At 43.6% G+C, this 12,076-nt stretch overlaps 1 protein-coding gene across 1 annotated transcript in view; it reads right to left on the reverse strand.

Annotated features, from left to right (window-relative positions):
* PARP8 (poly(ADP-ribose) polymerase family member 8) overlaps positions 1-7,340 on the reverse strand; it is a 188,981-nt gene extending 181,641 nt beyond the window's left edge. The window contains 2 exon segments of the mRNA XM_032625106.1: positions 6,150-6,204; positions 7,162-7,340. Of these exon segments, the coding sequence (XP_032480997.1) occupies positions 6,150-6,204; positions 7,162-7,252 (146 nt within the window). The 5' untranslated portion in view covers positions 7,253-7,340.
* Positions 7,341-12,076: the final 4,736 nt, after the last annotated feature.

A 12,076-nucleotide genomic window follows, 5' to 3' on the forward strand; every position in this document is an offset into this window, starting at 1 on the left:
CAAATGTACATAAGTTTCCTACTATTAATGCTTAGCACTGGGCTTGGGCACTTCCCCTGCCAAGCAGTAGATTTTCATGGAATGCTATGGAAAGAGATGTCTGCCCCTGCCACTGGCAATAGCAATCCCTTCCTAGGCTCAAACATTCCCTACTATTCTAGTCTTGCCAGTTCAATCAATGCCCCTTAAAACCTCACAAAAACACTGACTTACTCTGCAATATATCCCTACTCTACTTCTTACTAACTCTGTTATTTAAACTACCCAAGCCTCAGTTTCTTTAGCTATAAAATGTAAAACAGCTGACAAAATACCTACTGGTCTTCTCTGTTGCAAATACAGGATGTAAGGTAGGCAAAAAGCATAGCAGAGGTTATGCCCAGAAATATGATTAGTAGTATTATTTTAATCCATGAAATAAATGGAGTTTAAATATGTTTTTACTATATAAGCTTCAATAACGTTACACTTGTATTAAATTGGTGGTTATTTTAGGTCAATGATTTTAAAATTCATTTACCAATGAAACGTTTTTCAAAGAAAATGTTATACGGAACAGAAAAGAGCTAGAGCAGCTGTGATTTACAAAGGGATGTGAAAGCCTGGCTCTCACACATTCAGCTTCCTTCACACTCCCTTCCACCGGTCACCCCAAACTTCTAAGGTAGGTTCCCAGGGCTCCAGGGCACACACTTTTTTTAAAAAATCATCATTTTGAATAATAATTGGTATAACCAAAAATGATGGAAAACAAGTCCCCGTTTCTAACAGGAGCATCCTATTTAAAAAAAAAAAAAAAGATCCTTCTTTTCATTCTGACACCTTCAGGGGCACTTGATGGTTTCAAAATAATTACATATTTCAAGATTTTAGAATGAGCATGTACTTCTTTCATAATGAAAACTGACAAATCTTTTGGAGATGATGGAATTACTTCTCCACCCTCCCAGCTCCCCAACTCCTGCACGCAGGTACATGCCTCCTTTCTAAGAAAATCAAAAGAAAACAAATGCACTTTGGCAATCAAGTAGATTTTCTCTTTCCATAGCATTCCATGAGTAAGGAATCATACACTGGGAGTCCAGGTGGGTTAGGGTCCCCAGAAGATGTGCTTGATAACCAGAGTGGTGTTGATTTTTTTAACTGAATTAAATACTTTTAGAAACCAAACTCTCCAGTGTACCACAGTCCTTGTAACTCTCTATTATCCTGAGCAATTGCATTACCTGTCTCCTGAAAGCATTTGAACGGGGCAGAGAACGGGGCTTATAACTTGGGTAAGCAACTTCTGGATTCATAAGACATTCCAGTCCAAGTGACATCACCAGATTGGGGGCTTTTTGAACTATTTGAGCATCTCTACACCTGGCCATTTGGGTTAGGAAATTGTTTTTCACCTGCCAGAAGCCCTTTTAGCATTCATTTCCTGATTCATTCAACATCTACTTACTGAGAAAATATATAGTACTAGGCAGTGCACGAAGGGCTGGGCAAATTGCAATGAATAAGACAGACCCTGCCTCAGAGAGGCTTATGGCCAGACAGATGATCAAGTAAACAGTAGCTAACAATACAATGTGACATGATTTTAGAAACAACTAACAAAATCAAACAGGGTAGAGGATGCCAGGAAAGGCTTCTCAGAGGGGAATTTGGGTTAGCAAAGATCTCGACAAGGAAAGCTGACTAGGGTGGAGAGGTGGGAGAGGTGGGAGGGTAGGATGTGGATGGGTGTGCAAAGGCCCAGGAGAAAGAGGAGGTAGCACGTGATTTGAGAGATTGTGGAGTACTACTGTTAGTGTCACACAGAATGCTCCAAAAGTTATGTGGACAGAAACTCCTAAAAGAGAAGAGTGCACTTCAAAGATGTCAATCTACCCATGACCACATGAAAAAGTGTCTATTCATACAATACAGGTTGTACATTTACAGGCAACTCTGAACATTCCACTAAATATTAAATTTCTAATTTATTAATAATTTCTAATATAAATTTTATATTTCTTATCATGCACACTCCTTGACTGGAAAACTCCTAATTCAATAAACATTTCTTTATTTTCATATTCTTTCTAAAGGAAAGACATTCATGTCATATTCTTAGGTGAAAAACTCTTGAGGTCTCAAGAGTATAATACCGTCTTTGGATGCATACATTTTATATGCATATAGACATAAAAATTCTGAAAGAATAAATTCTAATATGTTAATAGAAGATGGAGAAATCATGTTTTTTTAAATTTTCTTCTTTTTGGCTTATCTTTTTTCCTTTTTTTTTTTTTTTTTTTTTAACAATCAACACTTAAAACTTCAATTATATCTTCACAACACTTTTCTTGCTAAAAGCTCACAATCAGGGAATCCCACAGGGGTCCATGGCCAGGCTCATGTGGGGCTCTCTCCCTGCTCTCTCTTTGTCTTTGTTAACTTCTGGCCCCAGACACTCAGCCTGCTTCCCCAGCCTCTCAGTAGCTGTCACCACCCACTTTATCCCTTCTGTTTCTTCTACCACTAACTGTACAACTGACTGCAGGTGAGATGAAGGACCATAACCCCAAACCTTAGTGGTCTGAAAGGAGTTTACCGCCAACCAAAAAAGGAGAAAGAAGGAGGCAGGAGATCACAGCATGACAAAGTACAAGGAAGGAATGACTTTTGCATAAACTTACAAATTGTATACAGTTGAGGCTTCCGGTTTTATAGTTCTTAGCACACCCCTGAAATGGGGGGCAGCATTCGGTAGGAGCCTACAGCAGGCCCTGGAACACTGATGACTGTGGAGTTCTTCCAAGAAGCCCAGGAGTCAGAAGCATTATAAGGACCATTGCTACAATGAGTCAATCTTGCCCTATGTATAACACAAGTTTTCAAGCATATGTAGATGGTATTACCAATTTTTTTTTTTTTTTTTTTTTTGCGGTACGCGGGCCTCTCACTGTTGTGGCCTCTCCCGTTGCGGAGCACAGGCTTCGGACGCGCAGGCTCAGCGGCCATGGCTCACCGGCCCAGCCGTTCCGCGGCATGTGGGATACTCCCGGACCGGGGCACGAACCCGTGTCCCCTGCATCGGCAGGCGGACTCTCAACCACTGCACCACCAGGGAAGCCCATCAATTCTTAACATTTAACACTTTTCTCATTATTTCTCAATCAAATGACACTAACACTACGGCTCTCAAGTAAACATCTGCATAATTTTTTTGATGTACGAGTGTCTCAAAGAGGTCTCAAAGAGGTTGGGAACACTAGTGTAGAGGAAGGAGCACAGGTCTCAGAAGTGTGACATAACAGGGTTCATATGGCAGCTTCATCAGTAACTGAGTAAATCTGAGCATGTTTTCTAAACTCTCTGTGCCTCAGTTTGCAAATCCAGTCCAAAGCTGAGGATAATAATAATTCCATGAACCTTCCCATGAGGGAGAACTAAGTGAACCCAGTCTTCCAGCTGACCATCTGCTCCCCCTCAATCCTCACCTGAAGTCCACCCAGGCAGGAGAGCAAATGGCAAAAGGAACTCTGCCCCTCTCACAACCTCTGAATGACAGGCCAATTTACTAGGACAGCAGCCAGTCCTGACACAGTGGCCTCTTGGCATTTCCTCTTATCCACAGAAACATAAATAAATTTACATGTAAAAAAAATTCTCAATATTATTTCTTTTTTTGAAGGGTAACATGTAAGATCAACTTTTGTCCTAGAACAAACTGTAATTGTTCTTGGAGAGTGTCAGACACAGAAGAGCAGATTGTTTTATCTACAACTTGAATTGAAAATTATTCTTGAAATCATTTCTCAAAAATAAATGTTTTCAATGGTTTAGATGAAATGATAGTACAATATAATTCAAGATAAACAAGTACTATCTCTCCATAAGATCCCCACCTTCCTTTAATCAGGAAATAAGTCTACTTTTCCCGACATGACACTATTAATTGAATATTACAAGTTGATAAGCATATTAGATCAAAACAGAGGAGGATTATTTGATTTTTAAATGCCCGACAGACACACAGCAATGAGAAATACATAATAAATATCAGATTCTAATGTAGATAATGTAGTTCATGAAAACAATATTTTTTCTTTCGGAAAATTTATTTTCTGCCATTAGCTACAAACCCATAAAGGGATAATCATTAAGGGTACTATTATTACTGTACCAAAACAATCTTTTATATATTGGTTTATAGAACAAGCTTTTGGGAAGACAAAGCAATCACATCAACAATTCACAACACATCTTTAAAAAGCAGACTGTTCCACATTAGATATGCAAGTTCCCCATTATTTAAATCAGGAACCAAAGGAAAAAACTATCTCCTTAGTAGGATAACATAGAAAAGGAAACTTGTTCCTACAGTGAAAACTGACGTTATCTCAATTAGTTAATTATTCATCCCAACCTCCAGACCTTGCTCCTGGAGGCGTTCATACCTTCACCTCTTGCTGTGTGGACACTAGTTCAGTAATTTGCTGATAAACAATCTTAGTGCAGTATCTAACAGATCTTAGAAATTAAGTCTAAGGTTCACCCCCTCCTTGTGCAGATAAGTAAACTGTGGCCAAAACAACTCTACTATCTTATTGGAAATAGTAAAGCTAGTTAGTTAAAAAGCCTACCCAGGGCTTTCCCTTGTACAGATAAGTAAACTGAGGCCAAAACAACTCTACTATCTTATTGGAAATAGTAAAGCTAGTTAGTTAAAAAGCCTACCCAGGGCTTTCCCTTGTACAGATAAGTAAACTGAGGCCAAAACAACTCTACTATCTTATTGGAAATAGTAAAGCTAGTTAGTTAAAAAGCCTAGCCAGGGCTTTCCCAGTCCGCACCTCTCATGAGGTGAAACAGACGACTCAAGCAGGTATCAACCTGACTGCATGGGGAATGTTTTCAGTGGGCCACACAGCATATTTTAACTATTAAAACAACTCTAGAGATTATTAGTCATACACCAACATTCTCTGGATAGCAAGTGTAGGAGCAGCGTTAACTTAGTTGAATCTCTTCTAATTGATTCTTTTTATTCAAAAATGATGGTACTATAGGAAATTGAGAAATACTGTAATTTTATTCTCCCCCAATAAGTCCGTATGTTATATTTTCAACCAGTAAATCAAATCAATATACCAATCCTGACACTTAGGTGTACCGTGCATATGGGAAACCTGAATAACTATCTCAATGAAAGCTTTCTTGAGATGTACATTGCAACACAGATCCTAAGCATTTTTAAGATTCGTAACAATTCCAAGCTTGTAAAAAATGTATTTACAGAAGAAAGCTTCTTTTGCAATTTATATGTTCATAAATGTTTCCATTAGCTAAGACATAATTTGGAATATGATCAAATGGTAGTGAATGTCAAGTCCGAACAGCAAGGTTAAAACTCTGACAGTTCTCATATGTGGCCACTGCTCTTTTAAACCACTGTGTCCCCAAAGGGCTAACAGGGAGAAAATTCTACCTCAACCAAGTGAAGACAGCAAAGCATATTTTAATCATTACTTTTCATTTCATCTCTAATTCTTTAAACACAAAATTGGATTTGGGCTTCTTTCATACTGTTAACAACTTAGTATTAATATATGCACCTCTCATTCTTCCTCTTCAAGAAAGAAGTTATACACTCCAGCTACATATAACTCCCAAATTCTTTCCAACTATGAACACCAAAATAGGACTCCTTAAAAAAAAAAAAAAAGCATGGAGAATTGGCACACTGCATGTTTATGTCAATCTTCAGAAAACATGGAAACATGCAGCCCCAGCTCACCAGAAGAATCACCACATGTGATCAAACTATTCTGTGACATGTTATGTCTTATGCCCAGTATTCAGGTTTTGCACTCGCCTATGTCAACCCCTAAAGCCTCAAGAGCTAGCTACTACTGTAGAACAGCTTTAACACGAAGAGTGTGAGAGCTCTGTTCATGGCCCGTGGCGTGATCTTAGAAACACCTGAATCAAACATATTTCTTTCCCCTCTGCTATTTAAAATCGAGGGACCTCAGGCTTGGGACGTGGCTAAAGGACAACAAGAGAATAAGAAGAAGAAAAAGAAGAAAAAAATACCGGAACACGGAACACGCTAAGAACAAAGGAAACACAAGCCTGTGAACAGGAAATGAAGCAACTCTACACATAAGTACCTTTTGGGGCCGCCAACGTAGGTGAAAGTAAAGGTGGAGTCTGAGTATCTGAAATCTGAAACGAAAAGTCTTGTTAAAAGCTACCCCTGGAGTGGATTTTTAACCCTGGTCATGGCTCGGGCCCCCTATTTGATGGAGCCGAAGGGAAACCTGGCGGGGTGGGGCGGGGCAGGGCGGGAGGCCAGAGCTGGAGAGCCCCTAGGTCCGCTCTCCGAGTGGTGCGGAAGGGGATGCCGCGCACCCCGTGCCGGGTGCCGCGGAAGGCCGCCCCCCGCAACAAGTGCCTGGTGCCGTGGCAACGGCGGGAATTTCCCGGTCCGGACAGCCGGAAGCGGCCCCAGCCGAGGTCGCGGCTGCGAAAGCAAAATCCAGTCCCTCTCCCGGGGTAGCAAAATGGACGAAAGGCGACCCCCAGGCAGGGGCGGCGCGCGCCTCGGAACCTCGGGAATCCCTTCTCTTTCCGGGGCATCGCACTGCCAGTCGGAGGTACTAGAGGGAGCAGAAGGGGCGGGAGATCGGCCCAGCGCTGACCCACGGGGGGCCTCGGTGCCGGGCGCAGCCGGCCACCGCAGCGCAGCGGGCTCCATTCCCGGCAGCCGCCGCCGCTGCTCTGCCCATTGCGCAAACCCGGCGAGTCCAACCCGCCGCCTGGGTCGCTGCTGCTGAAACCCCGGAGGCGGGCTCGGACGCTCCGGGCGTTCACCGGGGACTAAAAATACAATGCAAGGCTCCCCCGCCTAGACCCCTGCTCGGGCCATCAGGGTTCTGCCCCCAAAGCTAGTGGCCGCCCCAGAGGGGGGAGGGGAGAAGGGGAGAGGCTGGCACCCCCTCCCCCTTTTGGCTCCCGCTCCCCCTGCCGCAGCTGTTGCCAAATGACCCCGGGAATGGGGACGTGCAACCCACCCCCTAGCCCCAGCCACACACGTCGCGGCCAGAAAACTGGGAAAGGGGGTGACGGGCAGGCAGAGGAAGCTGGCGCTGGGTCCGAGGCTCTGGAAAGGCGAGAACTCACCTGCAAACAGGCAGTCCTTCTCAGCTCTGGACTTCTGGATCACGACGTCGATATCCTTCTGAATTCGCTCTTGCCTTGAACACATCCCCATTAAATAAATCCCTGGAAAAGAAGCAGCCGCTATTTCCACCCCACCCCACCCTCTCGCACGCTTCCAGCTTTCGTAAATATTCAGTTAAAAATGAAACCTCTGGTCGAGGCAGGGGCTGAAGGCGAAGTGGTTTCGGAAGAGATCCTGGGTGAGAGAGGAGGAGGTGGTGGAGGAGGGGGGGGGGAGGTCGGCTTTGCATTCCCAGATGTGACCGCCCAGCTGCTGCTAGCCGCTGCTGGATTCCAATTTCTTCCCCTCCTCACAATGGATGATGATGACACAGAGTCTCACTTTCTCCCTCCCCCGCCCGGACCAAAGGCCGTGGGGGTCCGGGGGTCCCGGAGACGGCAAGAGAGCAATCGCCCGCGGGGCGGCGGGCGCCGGCGAGGGGCGAGCCCCGCTCCGCCTCACGCGCACACACCCCTCGCGGCCCGCACGCCGGCCTTCCACACCCGCGCACACTCCCGCCCGGGGGCGCGGCGACCGTGCCGAGGCTGCTGCAGCGCCGCCCGCCGCAGACCCTCCCGCGCCCGCCGCGAAGTCACCCGGTCCCGGCCGCCGGGGCTCTGATAGTATCCGCCATCCGAGCGCAGGCTGGATTCCCCAGCCCGGCCGCCGCTCGCGCCGGGGGCTGGGAATGTCGGTAGTGAAGACTCCCTGGGGCTCCCAGCCCCTCCCCCCCGCGCACCACCACTTTTATGAATTCGACTCCACTTTCGGAAGGAATTATGAGTCATACGGAAAACCCAAACCCGAGTGGCTGGGAGGGGGGAAGAAGGGAAAAGCAAAAGCGTTCAAAATGGAAAATAAATAAATAAAACGAACAAATCTTTCCTTGTTGCCACATCAGGCAAGATGGAAAAAGCCTTGAATTGCCTCCAGACGTACACCCTCCCGTGCCCTGACTGCCAGAGTCTTTTTCTCCCGGATGGAAGTAGTTTAGTCCCTTTGGAGCGCCGTTTATGAAACACAGACCCTTTTGAGGGACTTCTACTTGCAGAGACTCACTAGTTCTTCCCTGCTCTGTGTTTCCGTCCATGAAAAATTGGCAGAATCATCTGGCACGTGCCAGGGTCTCCCTAAAGGATGGATATCTGTTTGGCTCGTTTTAAAAAGCCACTTTTTCGCCAATCAAGGGAAAGCGTCTACAATCCTGTTGTCTTGTTTAGAAATGAGATACTGCTCTGAGCCTCACTTTCTGTTCTGCCTAAGAACACCTTGGGCTGATGTAGCTGCCCTGCCTCTATCCTGCCATATGGCCTAGGACAGGCCTCTAACAGCGCTTTGCTTGTTGATCTTTTCTCCACTGAGACTGCTTCCCTGAGCAGACCACGTCTCACTTGGTTCTGTTCTGCCTAAGAACACCTTGGGCTGATGTAGCTGCCCTGCCTCTATCCTGCCATATGGCCTAGGACAGGCCTCTAACAGCGCTTTGCTTGTTGATCTTTTCTCCACTGAGACTGCTTCCCTGAGCAGACCACGTCTCACTTGGTTCTGCATCCCCAGTGCCTAATACAGTGCCTGGAATATAGGAGCGAGGCTGAAATGTTGGCTGAATGCATGAATGGTCGTCCCTTCAACCTCTTTATGGATACTCCAGCTTCAGTCTGCTTCCTTATCAGTATAAGTCCCCAAGAGTTGTCAAACTGGCTCAGACCCTTAATCTGTACAGTTCTAACACTGACAGTGACAATGTCTTTAGGAGAATTAGGAATGACTGTGATCCCTGATGGATTCTTAAGATTCTAGAGAGACAAAAGCAATGAGAAATCATATGCTCCAACTCCTCTATCTTGCAGAAAGAAAACACGAAATGATTTGTGGTACGCCCTGGAATACATCACATTCGTTGTGCATTATAGAAGGAAACATTCCTCTGCATTACCTGGACCACTGCAGTCTTTGATGTAGTAGAGGCACAGTCACGGTACATCTGCTCACATCCTTCCTGAAATGCTTCCTGACTAGGGCAGGACGGGTTCAAGTCCTTCCTGAATATGCTGCTTTGTGTAGGCCCCCTGGCTACCAAAAATACTTTCTTCTCTTCCACATAACACTGGGTATCATGCGTACTTCCTCCTTCCATTCTGTGCCCTAACGTCTCTAAAAACTTAAAATCTGTTAACTCACAAGAATTTATTTTATAGTTGTCTATCCATCAAGCTTGCATTCCCAAAGTAAATTTGAAATAGTTTTAAAGGTACCAAATGTTTTTGGTCTGGCTCACCTCCTGGTTTACCACTCACTCCATAAAATAGGCCTTGTGATTTGTCCTACATTTGATTTTTTCTTCAAGCTTCACAGGCTGCCTTGTTTTGGTTAAACAAAGCTAACCTCACTCTGTTCATGCCCTTAAGGTGTGATATATTTAAATATTTTTAAATTTTAAGGGATAATTAAAAAATTAAAAACTAACTTTTCTATCTAGTATGCATTTCTACAAGATAAGTTTCTCTCATAAAAACTACCAAGGCATCAGTGTTCCTATGCTAGATCTTTATGGCATGATGCTTTCAAACTCTGCTCATAGCCAGCATCCCGTTCACCCTGACTCATCTCAGACTCCTATTTAAACAGTTAGATTATTCGTGGTCTTATTAAAAACTATACGTACCTTTGAGATGAGGAAGAGGTTATATCCCTGCCTTAAACACTTCTGTGCAAACACACACACTTGCATGCATTCAGGAACATAGTGCATACAGGCCCTTAATCACTTTGTTAAAAAAAAAAATCATTATTCTTGATGAGAGAGAACGCCTGTGGTATGCCGTAGTAATTGGAAATAATACTTTATGTGGTGGATGATAGAGTCTAGCCAAAAAAAGTCCCACTGGTTTAGAAAAATGATCCCAAGCCAACAGAGAGGATTTACTAGAAAAAAAATGTAAATTCCTCACCTATGCTAAAAGACTCAACTGCAGAAGTGTAAGGTAATGGAAATGTGGCATTAAGTTCAACAGTGTGATGTGGGTATTAATAACTCACACTTATCCAGAACTTAGTAGTGCAGCCTGACACTGCTCTAAATGCTTTACATATATTAACTCATTTAATTCACAATAACCCTATATGGAAGCTGTCCTATTATTCTTCACATTTTACAAAAGAGGAGACTGAGGTACAAAAGGGTTAATTAGCTTGTCTAAGGTGGGACTAGATGGCAATGAACCTTTTCCTCTCTCCAAACCTTTCAGCAGTTGAACTGAGCTTTAAGGAAGATAAATGTTCAGAAGTCTCACTGCTGAGTAAACTGGCCCCACTAATGGCAGCAGGCCAGGACCCAAGCCAACAAGAAGCCCCATAATGGATTCTGAGGGATGCCTGGAGCCTATGGGCTCTCAAAATAGCCTCTTCTAGTTGCAGTTATGTTTCTCTTTCCTGCATTGAACTTCCTTTCCCAAATGAATCCCAGGCCTCAGTAAAGTCTTAGTAAAAGCCTGACCTCTGCTATTCCATGGGGATTAAGAAAAGAGGGTGGGAGACAGGATTAGCAAAGAGAGCAGCCCTCTTTCCCAAATATGTGACGGTGTTATCAGTAGCAAATGCCCTGGGAATGCCCAGCAGGCTTGGTCGACCTTGGAAACAGCGCTGTGATCATTTGTGGTAGAATCAGAGTGAAAAAGGGAGAGGTTGTGTCGGAGGGGTCGCTATGGGAAGGGGTCACCAAGAGCCTTTAAGCCAGAGTGGGGAAGTGAAATTTGAGAGAAATGGGAAGCCACTGGAAGGAAGGCAGTCTCAAAGCTCTTGTCAATCATTAGATTTCTATAACTTCTTCTTGCAATTGTTCTATAATGGAAAGGAATCCACCCAATTCAAAATCTCTGCTAGCCCCAGCTGGCCTCTTCTAAAACAAGTGGATTTGGGCAGTTTGTCATAAAGCAGCTAGTAGTTTTGCTTTGAGAGATACTAATCCTGCTATCTTGGCCTCATCTGATTGGCCTAGCAATCAAAGTAGGGGCAAACCAAAGTCAGCCTTGAAAATGGAGAATTTTAGGTGGCTTGATATGAAATTCATCTGAATTTAATCCTTACCCCACCCCTAACCTAAGGTCAGATGGGGCAGCACAGTGGTCATGTGGAGGTTTTACAGCACTTTCTAGCAATCTTAATGAACTTAACTAATATCACAGCTACAGTGTGAAACCTGAACTGCTCTTTCTAGTTCCAAGTTTCTCTTTAATTTAGTCCCATTTGTCTCTCATTAAACTTTAATTCTTGTTTCTACCATAGATGCATCCTCGGCCCTAGTTAGATGAGATGCGTCACCATCCCATGCAAACAAACTCATTAAATTTCTCAGCTTGCACTCAATCATATTAATTCTACTTTCTTTTAAATACCTCTCCTTTGTTTATTTTTTAAAGTGCATAAATACTGCATGAATATATTCTCAGTGCAAACCATTTAAGACATGTATTTGTACAGAGAGTAAAATGTGAAAATTCCCATCTATCATAACCCCTAATTCTACTCCTCCTTCCAAAGGTAACTGGTATTAATAGTTATAAGAGAATCCTCCCGTTCTTGGTTCTTGCATTCATCTATCCACACACAAATGTACATATATTCATAGGTTTATACATATACATTCTAATTTAAAAGGAACCACGTAATACACATTGTTTTGCAATTTGATTTTTCCACTGTCCTGGAGAACTTTCTCAGTCAGTACAAAGAGATCTAACTCATTTCTTTTAGCTCCTGCAGAGAATTTTATTGAATGAAATAAAATATATTTTATTGAATATATTTTAACCATGCCTCTGCAGTCATGATGGGCTTTTCAAAATGTTTTGTGATTAAAACAATTTGCAACAAATG

Source organism: Phocoena sinus, chromosome 3 (genome assembly GCF_008692025.1).
Source record: "Phocoena sinus isolate mPhoSin1 chromosome 3, mPhoSin1.pri, whole genome shotgun sequence".
Lineage (NCBI taxonomy): Eukaryota > Metazoa > Chordata > Mammalia > Artiodactyla > Phocoenidae > Phocoena > Phocoena sinus.